We start from the raw sequence: 16479 nt of genomic DNA on the forward strand, positions 1-16479 counted from the left end.
GGCCACAGGAGGGGCATTCTGACACAAAAGGATCAGGACTCTGAGTGTTGGGGGAGGTGGGCTGAAGGTTCTGGTAACCAGCAAGCCCAAGGGACTGTGGTCAGCCCTGGTTGTGGAGGTCAGGGGCCAGGGGTAATGGGGCCAGGCTGGGGTGTGTCCAAGGGGAACTGGCACTAGCTGCTTGTTATCTAACTGTCACTTCCACCTGCCTGTTCCATCACTGATGACACTCAGATCCCAAGATAACAAGGTATCATGGAGATCAGCAGAACTGCTTAGATAACACCCGGATATGGATGTTGTCAGATACCCAAGGAATCCTGGGGTGGGGGATCAGGGCCCTGGGTCTGAATCATCCACTTCCTCCACCCCGGATTGGAGGATCCAGCAACACCTCCTCTGACCCCCACCCCATCTGGAAGGATAAATGGGAAGGGAGAGTGGGCTGAGGTTATAGCAGCAGCGACCAGTCAAGGTAAGCACCCCACCAGACCCCACCACCTGGGGTTAGTGCACTGAGTAGCTGAGCCTCACATCTGGAGCAGCAGGACCTCAGACTGACCCCTCATCCCGGGGTCCTCAACTCCATCTGCCCCCACACCCTGCATACCCCCGCCAGGCTTAGCCACCCTGGGTCAAGCAGCCCCCCCTGGCTCCTTCCAGATGCTGAGTCTGCTGGTGCTGGCACTGCCCCTCCTGCTGAGCCTGGGCCACACGGCCCCTGGTGAGTCCTGTCCCTGTTCCTCCCCCTTCCCTCACAGGCTCCACAAGGGTTGGTGGGCTCACAGAAGCCCAGGTTTGTGTGGGCACAGGGGCTGAGCTGTATCCTGATGGTGTTTCTGCCCCAGCCCCGAGCCAGGACCTGGAGAGAGTGGGCATCGTGGGGGGGCAGGAGGCCCCTGGAAGCATGTGGCCCTGGCAGGTGAGCCTGAGAATCAAAACCAAATTCTGGATGCACTTCTGCGGGGGCTCCCTCATCCACCCCCAGTGGGTACTGACCGCCGCGCACTGCCTGGGACCGTGAGTGCCGACGGGGTCTGATAGGTGGGGGCTGGGGCTGGGACTGCATGCCCACTCCCTCCTGGGTGGACCGGAGCCCGCTCAGTCCCCTGAGTAAGTGCCCCTCCCTCCAGGGAAATCAAAGATCCTGCAGACCTGAGGGTGCAGCTGCGGGAGCAGCACCTCTATTACCGGGACAAACTGCTGCCCATCAACCGGATCATCGTGCACCCCAACTACTATGTCGTCCTGGAGGGGTTTGACATCGCCCTGATGGAGCTGGAGGATCCTGTGAATATCTCCTGCAATGTCCAGCTGGTCGCTCTGCCCCCTGCCTCGGAGACCTTCCCCCCGGGGACTCAGTGCTGGGTGACAGGCTGGGGGGATGTGGGCAATGGAGGTAAGGTGTAGGGCTTAGGCATGGGGCAGGGGAGGGTTGGAGGGGGATCTTGGGCTCCTTATTGAATGGTCATGCAGCTTCTTTCTCCAGATTGTTGAAACCTTCGTAATGCTGGGGTAAGAACCCTGGCATTAATGGACACCCACCCAGAGGCTCCAATATTAATGGCGCCCAACATGGGGCCCAAACATTAATGGCGTCCAATGTGATGTGCCAATAGGCCAGCTTAGGGAGTGGGAGTTAGGTGAGCCCTGCCAGGGAGAGCTGGCAGGGGCAGGGTGTACCAATAGAAGGGACTAGGTGCCTGGGCAAGGAAGCCACCGTGCCTCAGTTTCCCCTAGTATTTCATGGATGGAATGTAGGAAGGAGAGAAAACACACACCCAGGCGTCATTACTAATAAGGAAAAGAGATCAGCCGCCACCGCAGGCTGGCCTGCTCTTCTCCCTGTGCCCCAACAAGGAGCCCGAAGCAGGCACCAGGGGGCAGCTTGATGAGCTCAATCTGACCCTCCGAGACCTTCGTCTTCTCCCCCTGAGCCCACAATCCAGGGCAAAGCCTTAGGGACACTGAGCATGAGCAGGTGCCCTGCGAGAGGCACATGCTCTGGGCCTCCCACAAGGGAGCTGATTGTGGCATCACTCAGGCGCACCTCAGACACAACATCCAACCCATCCAGCCCCGAAAACTGAGTCCTGGGGCCAGGCTGGCCTGGAGGCAGAGCTGGGAGGAACCCGGGCCTGGCTCCCACCCCTTCCCTTTCCTTCCTTAAAGGGGCAGAGGTGAGGTCAAGGACGAGGCTCTGCTTTGGGGGAGAAGGTGGCAGCCCAGCGTGTGCCTGGGCTCAGGCCTGGCACCAAGGAGGCAGCGGCAACCCCCTGCTGCCACCCCCCTGTGCCATCCCCTCCATGCCATCCCCGCCCCCGTGCCATCCCCACCCCTGTGCCATCCCAGCTCCTGTGCCATCCCTGACCCTGTGCCATCCCCACCCCCGTGCCATCCCCACCCCTGTGCCATCCCATGGCAGGTTGGCAGAACCTCCCAGCCCAGCCTGCTTCGTCCTGATCTTCTCACTCCACAGTATCTCTCCCCCCGCCGTTCCCCCTGAAGGAGGTGAGGGTCCCCATCGTGGAAAACAGCAAATGTGACGCGGAATACCACACTGGCCTGTACACGGGGGACAACGTCCACATTGTCAAGGACAACGTGATCTGTGCCGGGGACGAGGAGAGTGACGCCTGCCAGGTGTGCCCGTGTCCTCCCTCAAGACGCCCCCCTCAGCCTCTGCAGCCCCTTGCTGACCCCTCTCTTCCCCAGGGCGACTCTGGAGGGCCCCTGGTCTGCAAGGTCAACGGCACCTGGATGCAGGCGGGTGTGGTCAGCTGGGGTGACGGCTGTGCCCAGCCCAACAGGCCAGGCATCTACACCCGCGTCACCTCCTACCTACACTGGATCCATCAGTACATCCCCAAGGAGCCCTGATCCTGTCCCTCCTACTGCCACCTGGGGCCGAGGAGAATCCAGCCCCCTCCTGCCCCAGACCACTGCTTCCTGCCCAGTGTCTGCCCTTTCCACCTCCCTGCTCCCTGCCCTGAGCCCCCCCCCCCCCGGCCCCCCTGCCAACCCCTCCTCAGCCCAGGGGGCAGGTGGTGGGCACTGCCCCTCATTAAAGTGTGTGAAGAGCACATGTGGTTGTGGCCGTGTGTCTCTCTGTGGGCCTCACCGAGGGGGAGGGAGGGCTCCACGCAGCCACTGTGTGTCACTGTGGGGACCCGGCCCTGAGCACTGTCCTGGCTGTGAGGACACTCTCTCCTCAGCCCTGATGCCTGGGCTGTGTCTCCTCGGGGAGTGGTCATGAAAATTCAGGACGCAGAAAGCAATACAGAGCATTTAAAAGATGATTCTAGCCCAGCCAGAGTGGCTCAGCGGTTGAGTATTGCCCTTTTAAGCAGATCACGGCTTGATTCCTGGTCAGGGCACATGCCCAGGTTGTGGGCTCAGTTCCCAGAAGGAGGTGAGCAGAAGGCAGCGATCGATGACTCTCATCATGGATGTTTCTCTCTCCTCCTCCCTGAAATCAATAAAAATGTTTTTAAAAAGATGATTCTAGGGGCAGCCAGGTACCCAGCATCGGGGTCACAATGTAGACCCTTAGCCCCACACCCTGGGGCCCCCTGACCACGCAGTGCCCGCCCTCCCCAGCCCTGTCCTCAGCCTCAGGCCGCACTGCGCACGCACATGTGGACATCGGGAGGCTGCCTAGGTGTCCCCTCTGCGGACCGAGGGAGGGAGAGGCTGGAGCCTCCCATCACACCGAGACCAGGTGGTGCCGTGCCTGCTGCTGGGTGCAGGGGGGACACCGCTTCTCACCGTCAGCGTGTCAGCTCTCACGCGGAGTCGTGTCCAGGCGGCTACAGGGACAGAGCTGTCCCCAGTCAGGGTCTCAGGACCAGAGGCGCCTGTCCTGAGCACACCCCACATGTCTGCCCTGTGCCAGCGAAGGAGCTGGGCCGGAGGTCCGAGCACCTCTGTTTCCTGGGAGCCAGATGTCCCCACAGCAATGGGGTCCTGCTTGTCACCTCCAGCCCTCCATTCTGGTTGGGGCGGCATCTCACTGAGTTTTAATTAGCATTTTATGGGATTTGGTCTGGGAACTCCTTTCACAATTGGGGCCCCCTGGGCAGGAGAGGGGGCAGGTGTCCGCCTGCAACACTGACGGCCCCAGGCCCTCGTCCAATGCGTCCGCCTCTTGGATATGTGGTCGCTGAGCGAGCTTCCTGTCACTGCTCAGGTCCCAGGGCCGCTGGTTCTGTGCCTCCGGCTTCTGTGCGTGCGGCTTGTCTCCTTGGCATAGCATCCATGCCAGAGCTCCACTGCCCACGGTGCAGACTTGGCAGGTCCCTGTGGGAGGGCCTCTGCCCTCTCACCTGAGCCTCCCCACTGTGGAAACCGCTGTGGTGGGGAGCTCACCTCCTCCTTCCCTGTCACCCTTAACCATCTGATCGCAGCCAGAATACTGTCCTTCCTCCATGTGAGGGCAGAGAGGGGTCGGCCAGCGCCCTCCCTACTCCCTTTCTGCCCCACACTCTTGGGGCTGCGCTGTGGTCAGTGGCTGAGCTCCCTGGATTGCTCACCTTGCACAAGCGCATCTACACTTTTCCAAGTGCAGGCTGTGCTGGGGACACCGGGGGACAAGGGCTTCTCCAGTGGGGGGTGCAAGGAAGGAAAGGGACATGGCGGGCCTGGGGCTGAGACGCCCACATTGGGGGAGCAGGGAGGAGGCCGGGCACCCCGCTTCCCCTTGTCTGGCCCTGGGATCTGGAGGCGCTCAGCCAGCGGCAGTGACAGACACAGTGAGTGCTGGCTTATCAGGGAGGCTCAGCGGGCCTTCCGCTGGGCCAAGGGGGCTGCGAAGGGGCAGCCCTTCCTCTGTGCCCACATGGGTCCTCCTGAGGGCGCTCCGTGCACGCCCACGGTCACCGGCTGCTGGTGACCCGCACCCCAGTTCAGGGGAGGGTGGCATTCTGGGGTACGCCACCCCTCCCTGTGCTCTCCTGGAAAATGGGCACAGAACCGAGTCCCATCAGAGTCATCGAGGGGCCACACCTATGGTGATCGGAGTTTCTTGTTGGAGAGCAGGCCTGCAATCTGGGATGGGGGTCCTGCAGGAAATTATGTATGGGGTGCCGATGGAATGAGTGGTCTCAGTGCTGGAGGCAAATGAGCTAAAACAGGTGAAGACCCTGAAGGCCCATCGTGTGGGAACCAGGGAAAGCCCTTGGGGTCCAGAAGGCAGAGGACTGGATTCTTCTGGACCTGCCCCGCCTCACACTGGGCAGCATCCGGCCCCTGGGCCGGCCTGGGCTGCAGCCCCACTCCCTGAGCTGGACAGAAAGGGCGCTTTCCCCTTTCCCGAGGTCACCTCCTGTGTGTGGCTGCCACCTGTTCACACAGCCTGCACCCAGAGGTGGTGCCACTCACGTCCGTGTTCATCGGAGCCACGTGGCTCCCGCACCTCTGAGCTGAGCTCTGGGCCAGGTGCTGGCGGCACGGAGTTCTGGCAGTTCCTGGAGCAGCTTGGTCCTGGTGAGTCATCAGGCAGCCTGCCCCATGCCTCAGTTTCCACATCTCAGAGAGGAGGCTCCCATGGGGTACATGATTTGGATCTAGGCAGGCAGCGGGGGGTTGGGACCAGAAAGTCTTAGGCCTTCCCAGAGGCCCCTAGTCACCTCGGTCACCAGGCGCTGGCCAGACAGAGGACTGTTTGGGAGGGCCGCCCGAAGCTGGGCAGCTGGAGCTGTGTCCGGCTGGTCTTTGGTGGACTTCACAGGACCTTAGGGTGGGGATGGGAACAGGGACATGGGGGAGGGCAGGGCAGGGAGAGTCTGGTCACAGGGCCTGAGCTGTCTCTGCTGGGTTCATGCTGGGCCTTGAGCTGGGACAGAGGAGCCAATGTGCCTGGGAACTGCGGCGAGCTTCCAGGAGGGGGCAGCACTGACATCACCTGTGCCAGGCGAGGAGGAAAGACACAGATTTTACAGCCTGGTGTCTGGGGTGATGATAGGTCCTGCTGGGGTATTTCCCCCCCAAAAGACAATTTTTTAATTGATTTCAAAGAGGAAGGGAGAGATAGAAACATCAATGATGAGAGAGAATAATGAATTGGCTGCCTCCTGCATGCTCCACACTGGGATCGAGCCCACAACCCCTGGCATGTGCCCTGACGGGGAATTGAACCTTGACCTCTTTGTTCATAGGTTGATACTCAGCCCTGTAGCCATGCCGGTCGGGCCTGCTGTGGTCTGGACAGTAGGTGAGAAGAACAGAGCCTCAGGTGTTTAGTGATGATTCCCCTCACTGTCGATAAGAGTTCCCTTACAGACCCTGGGGAACGGGAGGAGGAGACAAGGCTGTAAGAAGATCAGATGCCTCGGTGGGTCCGTGACTCAGAAAAGAACTACATTTGAGAACAGATCAAGGACAGGACACTTTGGTTTGGTGCCTGTGCCCGGACCCTGACCCCCTCCGTGAGTTTGCCTCAGGAACACTGACCATTCTCCGGCCCCAGGAACGGACTGAGCTGTTTGTATATCACAGAAGGTTGGCCACCTTGTATTGGGACTTTGAGTTCCTGAAGGCCGGATTGCAGACCCTGCCCTCCCCTTTCCCTGTTACACTTGCAGCTGCACATAACTAGCTTCTCCCTCGTGTGTCTATAACCTGCCAACTGGCGAGGGGTCAGAGTAGAATTCCCAGGGTGACTGACTGCTCTCCCCACACTGCTGGCATCCTATCTAATAAAGAGGGAATATGCTAATTGACCCTCATGCTGTCCAAAAGATAGCAGCCCCTACAGCCAATAAGGAGGGATTATGCTAATTTACTGTCCCACCCTCAAAGGTGATGGGGCCCACTGACAATAAGGAGGGACTATGCTAAATGACTGCCATGCCCTCCAAGATGGGGTTACCCACAGACATAAGATGGTGGTGTTTAGTATCCCCAGACCCCAGCTGCCCAAGGCTGGCCGGAGGTGCAGGCAAGCCTTTGATGACAGCTGCCCAGCCGCCCGGGGCCGCCCAAGGCTCAGGTATCCTGGACCGGCCGAGGCTTGCTCCACCCGCAATGACAGCAGAAGTATGATGGGGTGTCACCTTCCCCTGATCACTGGGGTGCCTCCCGCCCCTGAGGGCTCCTGGACTGTGAGAGGCGGCAGGCCAGGCTGAGAGACCACTTCTCCATTGCATGAATTCATGCACCGGGCCTCTACCCTGTTTCCCTGAAAATAAGACAGTGTCTTATATTAATTTTTGGTCCCAAAGATGCGCTAGGTCTTATTTTCAGGGGATGTCTTATTTTTGCAAGAAGAAGAATACAGTACACATTTATTGTTAAATGAAAATAAAGGAAATTTATTACCTGTATACGGTACGGTAGTACGGTAGTTGTCAACAAAAACCAGACAAACTGTGAATCCTACAGTATCAAGAATTTACTCATTTATTCAGTGACAATCATGTCATCATCTTCTGGAACATCATCATAACAATCCAATTCCTGAATTTCCTGGTGAATTTCTTGTAACTCCATTTCTTTCAGAATCAGTGGACCAAATCTCTCATGTTTAGCCTAGGGGGGCCTTATTTTCGGGGGGATGCCTTATTTTTCACACTGTAAGTAGGTCTTATTTTCGGATGATGTCTTATTTTCGGGGAAACATGGTAGTTATTGGAATAAACACTCACATATGATTCAACCGTGTCTCTGCTGAATTTGGCTCAAGTAGTGACAGGCGGTCTCGGACCCATTGTGTCTGGTTTCAGTCTGACTGTGCGCCCCTGAGACATCCACTGGCTGCCTGGACTGCAGGGTCCCTCTGGGGCAAATGGAGGCGATAAGCCCTCACTTCAGGATGTACACAAGGAACAGCTGGGCCTGACCTCAGCTCCTCCTCCTCCCTCCCTCCTGGGTCTTTCCTGCCTCTCCCCAGCGGGCACGTGGGGCTGATTGCAAAGGGGTGGTGGAAGGTTGTCTAGCTGGACTATGGTGGTGCTTATGTGACTGTATGCATTGGTCCAACTCAAATTGTGGGCTTAAAATTGGATCATTTAATTATGTGTGCATGCAAGATAAAGCTCATTTAAAATTTTTCATCATGGAAGTCTCTTTTTGTTTTTTCATCCTCACCCGTTGATATGCTTATTGATTTTAGAGAGAGGGGAAGGGAGAGACATCGATGTGAGAGAGAACATCGGTTGCCTTCTGTACAGGCACTGACCGGGAACTGAACCCCAACCTTTCCTTACACAGGACAATGCTCCAACCAACTGAGCCTCACTGGCAAGGGCTAGAATAGAAGTCTTTTCTTAAAGATATTTGCCTTGAAAGATCTGAGCAGCAACCCATTTCTGCCAGAAAAACAGGAATTCAGTAATTCAGTGTGGCCAAGCTTTGGAGCACACAGAACTTTAGCTAATGGATCTAAGGAAGCCTGTGGTTATTATTCCCGCTGTGGGATCCCAGGCCTGCCAACAGAATCTTCCTAAACCGCCCAGCAGGTGGCGTTGACACACCAGCTCCTCCTTGGGAGTGTGGCCAAGGGCTATCTGATCACAGAGGTCTGAGTGGTGGGACACCTCCAGATGGTGGGGTCCCTTCCTCCTTCCTCATTTCTGGACTTTTACTCCAGGGCTGGCCTTCTGCACCCCTGGCCACACCCAGGAGAAGTTCTCCAGGGGCCCAAGCCATCCCCCTCAGCCCCTCTGGATTGTTCCTGGGTCTCTCCCAGCCCACCGCCCCCAGCCCCTCCCATCTCCCCTTCCTTCCAGCCCCCGCCCAGCTCACAGCAGCAATGTGCTCCCCAGGAGGGTGTGGCTAAGACCCCAGGAGACACCCATGTGCCCCGAGCCTCCATTCAGTGCCAACACGGGCACCCGGTCATGAGGGGGCCTAACCGGTATAAGCAGGATGTGCTTGACAGGAACCAGGTAGGTAAGTGTAGCCAGCTGCAAAGCTGAAGTCAAGGTGTAGTTAACCACATACTGTATATGAGCAACAGCTAAGCCTCCCTTCGGTGAGGGGGGGTGTTGGGGGGGGGGCGAGCCTTTGAATGTGAATCCTGTCTCCTTTTCTTGTTGCAATTCAATGAAACTATCTGACTGCACCCAAGCATCCTCCTTGAGGAGAGCATCCAGGAGGAGCCCTGTGGTCTCGGAATGCTTGTATCAATGGGCACTGGGAGGGGCGGTGGGTAGTGTGGGGGGAGTAACTTCCTGGGGCCACACAGATGACAGGGGAAGCAGGGGTGGGGTGCTCAGGATCCATACCTTCCCTCCCTTCAGAGCCCCCATTCTCACAGACAACCAGCGAAGTATGTGCAGGACCCTCCTCCTTGGGGACTTCCTCTGTGACACCAGGTCCGGCCTGCTGTTCAGGCCCCTGCCTCCTGCCTCTCCACAACTTAAAGGTGTGGAGTCAGAGGGTGATGGGGTCCCAGGGCGCCTTCAGTAAAGATCCTGGATTCTCCCAGCAGGCTGCTGGTTTGGCGCCTGCCCTCTGTGGAGGGGTCAGGGCCAAGGTGGGGTGATAAGGCTCAGACAGGAGGCAGGAGGAACCTCCCGTTCCAAGAGGCGATTCAAGTCCACTCGTCCCCACTTCAGGACCTTTCAGCCTTGCCTGGACCCAGGGACTGGTGACCTCGCCTGTCTCCCCTCCCTCCAGGATTTAGGAAAGTCAGGAGGCAGAATAGAAGGAATTCAGGGGACACTCCCTACAGGTGGGATGAAGAAGGAGGAGCAGACATCACTGGCCAATAAGTTTCCAGGTCCTCACACCAGAGTCTGCCCCCTCCACACACGATCAAAGATGTGGGGCTCTGTCCAGAGTGCACCAGAGGCTAAAGGCCCACCGGCCATGCGCATGCATGAAGGCAGTGACACAGCATTGTTACTGTTAAGGCCCTTGGCCATCTGCATGCAGGAGGGCCATGACTCAGCAGTAGCACTACAGGTGCTGTGCAGGTGCACTCTCACGTGACCTGCTATGTTAATGAGCACAGGTGTCAATAACTGGCCTGAGGCCGCTGCTCTTTGAGTGAGTATATAAGGTGCCACTGGGCAGCCGGTTGTGGCTGCTTTATTTGCAATAAATCAGGTGGTTGGCAAACTGTGGCCTGCTAGCCATTGCGGCTCTTTGGCCCCTTGAGTGTGGCTCTTCCACAAAACACCACAGCCTAGGCAAGTCTATTTTGAAGAAGTGGCGTTAGAAGAAGTTTAAGTTAAAAAAATTTGGCTCTCAAAAGAAATTTCAATCGTTGTACTGTTGATAAGTGGCTCTGCTGACCAATGAGTTTGCCGACCACTGCAATAAAGCATGACCCACCTTCCCACGGCCACTCGTATTTTCTTCCAATTCCCACATCCAGAGAGGTCAGGTCCCTGGCTGAGGAACTTGGACCCAACATAAGGGAAACAGCTTTAGCTGGTTTGGCTAAGTGGATAGCGAGTCAGCCAGAGAACCAAAAGGTCCCAGGTTCGATTCCAGTCAAGGGCACATGCCTGAGTAGCAGGCTCCATTCCCAGTCAGGGATGGACGGGAGTACAAGAGGCAGCCAATCAATGATTCTCTCTCATCATTGATGTTTCTATATCTCTCTCCTTTTCTCTTCCTCTGAAATCAATACAAATATATTAAAAATAAAAACAAACAAACAAAAACCATGAGCAGTCCAACCAGCATGGCTCAATGGTTGAGTGTCCGCCTAGGAACCAGGATGTCATTGTTCTATTCCCAGTCAGGGCACATGCCCGGGTTGTGGGTTCAATCTCTATTGCAGGAAGCAGCTGATCATTGATTCTTTCTCACAGATGTTTCTCTCTCACACTTCCTTCCTCTCTAAAATAAATAGAAATATATTTTAAAAAAAGAAAAAGGTGATAGTTTAAATAAAATAAAATAAAATAAAATAAAAAGCACAAACAGCTAAAGTTGTCCCTGCCTGATATCTTCCCTCCTTCTTCAGTCACCCTAAAAATTGTCAAAGGATTTGCCAGGAACCAATTCCAACATGTCATATATTAGAAGAGTTTCATCAAAAAGTTGGTGAAGCTTGGGAGCTCAATAAGAATTGAGTCAAATGTATTTTACCTGTTGGAAGGCTAAACAGCACCTCCCTCACACCTGAATAGGATTGTCTGCCTCCAGAAGCTCAGGGCATGTTACTGCCTCCTGTTGGCCAAACACCTGAACAGCTGTAGGCTATTCCCCAAACTGACAATGCTTCTGTAAACCTACCTTTTGAAACTGTACCCTTTGAAGTGTATGTCTCCACCTTGCCTTAGGAAAAATTGTGTTAATAAATAGCACAGGGTCCTAGACAAGGAGGTAGTCTTTCAGCTCCTTTAGCTGAAGATCCTCTGACCCCCAATTTTTTTCAAAATTATTTTTCATCTTTGGACTCCTTCTTAATCATCTACACATCAGCTCTTTTCTCCAGATTGCAGAACCCTTTGTTAATGCTGGGACAAGAATCCCAGCAGGGATTGATTCTCTTTATGCTTTAATTTGTAATAGCTGTGTTTGTATATTGTATCTGATGCGTTTTCTGCCTCTGGATTGCAGTTACTAGGTTGTAATATTTTATTGGCTTAAATAAATTAAATGCTTATATAAATTAAGAAATAGAAACTACCCCAAATGTTTCTCAGGATTATATGATCTGGGAAAATATTTTATATTAAAGCTAGTTTAAGTTTGATTCTTTTAGAGTTAATAACATGAAATATATGTTAGCTTTTCCTGTGTTTACAAAACTAAGTTCATGCTATTTATCTCCATTACAAAATTTGTCAAGAAAATATCTTGGCCGGGACCGGTTTAGCTCAGTGGATAGAGCATCAGCCTGTGGACTGAAAGGTCCCGGGTTCGGTTCCAGGCAAGGGCATGTACCTTGGTTGCGGGCACATACCCAGTAGGGGGTGTGCAAGAGGCAGCTGATCAATGATTCTCTCTCATCGATGTTTCTAACTCTCTATCCCTCTCTCTTCTTCTCTGTGAAAAATCAATAAATATATATACCGTATTTTTCGGACCATAAGACGCACTTTTCCCCCCCCAGAAGTGGGGGGAAAAAGTCCCTGCGTCTTATGGTCCAAATATAGCCTACACATATACTTTTAAAAAAAAGTTTTTTTACTTGCCTGGCTCTGTGTGGTCTCTGTGTGCTTGCCCGGCTCTAAAATGGTTCTAAATGCTGCTGTTTACTTTACAGGGTTGATTACATGTGTTTATGACTGTGATGTTGGGTTTTAATGCCCTTAGATCTAGGGAAACAAGGGAACTCCTAACAGCTAAAAATTCATCCTTAAAACCCCATGGGGAGATTTTAGGACTCCTGCTGGCCATAACACCGCAGGGAGGTGGCAGCAGTACATGCCAGGGGCCACCAGAGGGAGATTCTGTGTCACTGGTAAAACCTGTTGCACTCAGTAACCCCAGGGGAGAGGCTGAAGAGGATAGAACAGATCTATGATCAGGCAAAGGGCTACACCCCTTCGCCCAGGGAAACCCTCTGCTAGCTTCATCTGAGACGAAGTGAGGTTGGTCCTTTCCTCTACCCCTTGGTCCTTACCTCGCCTCAGATCTTTAGTTGCCACAAATCTCATTTCGGGCCCATGCCTTTCTTAACCTTCTTGTCCAATCTGTCGCTTCTAGGACACAATTCCAATGTTAACTGGTTATGACCATAACATTAGGAAGGGACTACCTACCACGGACTGCTTTTAATGAAAAAGTTTCCATTTCAGCCCTCGCCAGTGGCTCAGTGGTTAGAACATCGGCCCATGGACCAAGGAGACGCGGGTTTGATTCCGGGGTTGCAGGATCCCTGCCCCGACTGCGTCCTATGGATGTGTCTCTCTCCTATGCATGTTTCTCCCCCCTCCCCCGCCTCCCCTTCCATTCTCTCTAAGAAAAATGATGGAGAAAATATTCTCAGGTGAGAATTAACCACAACAAAAAAAGAAACTTTTCATCTCAGACCATCCCAGAGGGTTACTCGAGCTCTCTGAGTTTGTGGGGCTGCACACAGGCCCCCCCTGAGCTTGTAAGTTTAGTACGTGGCCCCTTCCCTTCCACACTGCGCAGGCTGGGATCTTGTCAGCCAGAACCGGGCCCCTCCTCCCCAGCACCCCGGAAAGAACTCAGGAATGGAAGTTCGGGAGGGGATGAGGATGGTTTGGAAAACTCCCTATGCGTGGATTGAGGAAGTAGGAGCAGACATCACAGGCCAGTAAGCCCCCAGGTTCTCTCACCAGAGCCCCAATCCCTCCCCCCTGCACCACACACACACACACACACACACACACACACACACAGCCAAAGGGCAGGAAACCCCTGCTGTGGTCTCAGGGTCAACAACAAGGACTCTAAAAACAGATCAATCCAGGCTGGAGAGGAATGGGCTCCACTAGTAGAAGGTGGGGCAACAAAGGCCAGGACACTTCCGGAAGGAACCACATGAGACACAAGATCACAAGACCACCCTCCCGACCCCGAGGCAGAGGCAGAATCTGGCACCGCCAAGTTCAAACACTGGGAACGTGGAAAATCCCAGGTCTGACTGGTGGCAGCCGGGCCAGCTGGGCCTATGGCACTCCCACGGGCACCTGAGCTTCTTCTCCCTTCACCGCGCCCCCCCCACCCCCCCATCCTCGCACCAGCCGCACACAACCCCTGATCATCTCCGGGACCCCTCCTGAATAAAACCTGCTTTCCCTCTCACTCTTGAATTCTTCCCAGCCTGTGTCTAAGGTCTGAAGGCCCCAGACCATTCCGGGCAGGGCGAGCCCGGCACCTCCGACTCCTCCTAGTCTGCCCCGGGCGGAGGAGAGGACAGAAGCCGGGAGATGAGCAGAGCCCCAGCGGGGCCACCGCAGCCGGGACCCCCAGAAGAGGTGTGCCTGTACCCCCAGATGCATGGAGTCCAAACTCACCCTCCTTTGGCAGCCTGGCCTGTGGGACCAACAGGCTGCGCCTGGGGCTTGGACAGAGCACAGCGCCCTCCCGCAGCCAGCAGCCCAGAGCAGCATCTCTGCTGCTGCAGCAGCTTGGAGCCAGGAACTGGGTCCCTCCCCCCGGAGGCCTGGGGCGGAGCCTCTCACTGTGCCGAGCTCAGATTCAATCCCTTCATTTGTTATTCCAAGTCTGAGAGCTTCCTCTGGCGCCTGCTCCTCCCTTGTAAGCCACAAGGGACCCGGCCTGCGGGGATTGGTGTGCAGGAGGGGCACGGAGCTGTGCGAGAAGCAAGAGGGGACACGACAGGCTGTGAGAACAGTGAGCCTGGTGGTGTGGGCTCTCAGGAGAAGGGCAGCGGGATTGGGCGCATCATTCAGTCCCACAAGGACCCTCTGCCCAGCCCTGGCCCACCGAGTCAGATCCAGGCATTTTTACAGGTTGAGTATGAAAATCCAGGTTGAGTATGAAAATCTAGGTTGAGTATGAAAATCCAGCTCTAGCACTAGTTGGTTTGGCTCAGCCAGCTTCCCCGCACTTCTGGGTGGTAGTTGTTCTGCCCTTTAGTTGTGGTTCTGATGTGGTTGTGGGAGGAAGCAAGTGTAGGTGATTACCTATGCCCCTATCTTGGTTTTCCTCCTGATCCTCACTCCTTTTGTGTGTTTCTGGTCGCTGTGTGCTGCCTGGAGTCACCTGCACAGTCTGGGCCTCCCTGTCCATCATCCCTCATTCAGGGGCGGGACTGCTTCCAGCGTACCCCCAAACCACACAAGCAGGACATTTGCTGAGGGCTCTGGGAAAGCCACCCTTATCATTTAAAGAAATCACCTATGGCCCAAGTTTGCTAAGAGTTTCATCACAAACTGGTTGAAATTATCAACCAAAATAAAATTATTTTTCCTTATCTATTGAGATTATCACATGGCTATTATCATCTATTTCTGCTCCGTTAATGTGGCATATTGCACTAATTGCTGTTAAACCATGGTGGTTTAGACCTTCCTGGGTCTTTTGGTAATTATTTTAGACATTAAACGTCAGTTTGATAATGTTTTACTTGGATTTCTTCATTCTGTGTTCATAATGGAAATTGGCCTGAAATGTTCCTTTATTCTCTGTGCCTGGTTCTGTGCTCCAGACAGGGTGCCAGGGAGCTGCCTCCTTTCTGTTCCCTGGAAGATCCCTGGGGCCTTAAGTCTCAGTGTAATTCTCCAGGAAGCCACGCGGTGCTGTAACTCTCCTGTGTTGTACTTTATATTTTAGTTCTGGGTAGATGTTCACCACCAGAAGCTGGCCTTTCATGAATCTACATCCTGTCCTGCTTCCCGTTCTCCTAAAGTCAGTTCCCATGAGCTATACTTGTCTAAAAGTTGTCCATTTCACCTGAGGGCAAATTTATCTAATGTGGTTGTTCATACTAATCTCTTCTGATTTTAAAAAATCTCTGCCTGTCCATGTTTCTGTTCCCCTCTTTATTACTAATATTATTTATGCGTCATTTTTCCTGTCTGATCGATCTTGCAAGAGGTTTACCTAGTTCAGTGGTCGGCAAACTTCAGCTCGCAAGCTCTTTGGCTCCTTGAGTTTTTAGCAAAGGCCAGCTTAGGAGTACCCGAATTAAGTTAATAACAATGTACCTACCTATATAGTTTACGCTTAAAAAATTTGGCTCTCAAAAGAAATTTCAATTGTTTTACTGCTGATATTTGGCTCTGTTGATTAATGAGTTTGCTGACTACTGGTCTAGTTCATTAGATTTAAGGAACTCACCTTTGGCTTTGCAATCCTGTAATTTCTTTATTAACTAGTCCAGGTGCTTCTTTTATTTGTTTTATTTTTTAAATTTCTTTATTGATTACAGTATACATATTTGTCCTCATCCCCCCATTCCCATTCCCCACTCCTCCCCAATCATGGCCCCACCCCCCTGTTGTCCCTGACCACTGGTCAGGCTCATATGTGTGCACACAGGTCCTTTGGTGATCTCTCCCCTTTATCCTCACCCTCTGTCTGAGGTCCAACAGTCTGACCTGTGGCTCCTTGTCTCTGAGTCTGTTCTTGTTCATCAGTCTATGTTGTTCTTCATTTCCCCTAGATGAGTGAGATCATGTCCTACTGGAACTACACTTATAAGAACAGAAAATGAGACCAACAATAATGATTATGCTCTTTTATTGGTTTTAAATCACCCCTGACTTCCTTCCTTTAGTTAGCGGATCTTTTATCCTATTGCTCATGCTCTCTGTTTCCTCTGACATCTTTTTCTCATTTCCCGACTTCAACAGGACATTCTCTGTTCTATTTGTAATAAATCCAGAAAGGACTGGTCATCTCCCTCCAGGTACAAGCCCCCATGTCCCTGTGAATGTTAGGACATGGTATTGTCACCATTGTGAGTCTTATCACTTTTTAATTTTCATTCTGACATTGCTTTAGAAGTACATATTTTAAATTTCCCAATGTAGGAGGGCTTGTGCCCATTTTTGATATAAGTGTGAGAGAGCTTAAAATACCAATGTAGCCTGTTGTCTTCCAATACAAGGCACTGGAAGAGACCTCTGAGAACAGAAA

At 53.5% G+C, this 16479-nt stretch overlaps 1 protein-coding gene across 2 annotated transcripts; it reads left to right on the top strand.

Annotated features, from left to right (window-relative positions):
* The first annotated feature begins 331 nt into the window (after nt 1-331).
* Nucleotides 332-2975, top strand: LOC118731553 (tryptase beta-2-like). 2 transcript variants are annotated; one of them, XM_045570355.1, is made up of 6 exons: nt 332-475; nt 664-724; nt 843-1020; nt 1134-1399; nt 2480-2643; nt 2716-2975. In XM_045570355.1, the coding sequence occupies exons 2-6, from the start codon at nt 664-666 to the stop codon at nt 2878-2880; spliced, it is 834 nt and encodes a 277-aa protein (XP_045426311.1). In that variant the 5' UTR covers nt 332-475; the 3' UTR covers nt 2881-2975. The 2 variants fall into 2 exon arrangements, with proteins under 2 accessions (XP_045426311.1, XP_036316101.1); XM_036460208.2 differs by having other exon boundaries at nt 336-475; nt 849-1020; nt 2716-2974.
* The last annotated feature ends 13504 nt before the right edge of the window (nt 2976-16479 follow it).

This window comes from Pipistrellus kuhlii, unplaced genomic scaffold (assembly GCF_014108245.1).
Source record: "Pipistrellus kuhlii isolate mPipKuh1 unplaced genomic scaffold, mPipKuh1.p scaffold_m20_p_31, whole genome shotgun sequence".
Classification (NCBI taxonomy): domain Eukaryota; kingdom Metazoa; phylum Chordata; class Mammalia; order Chiroptera; family Vespertilionidae; genus Pipistrellus; species Pipistrellus kuhlii.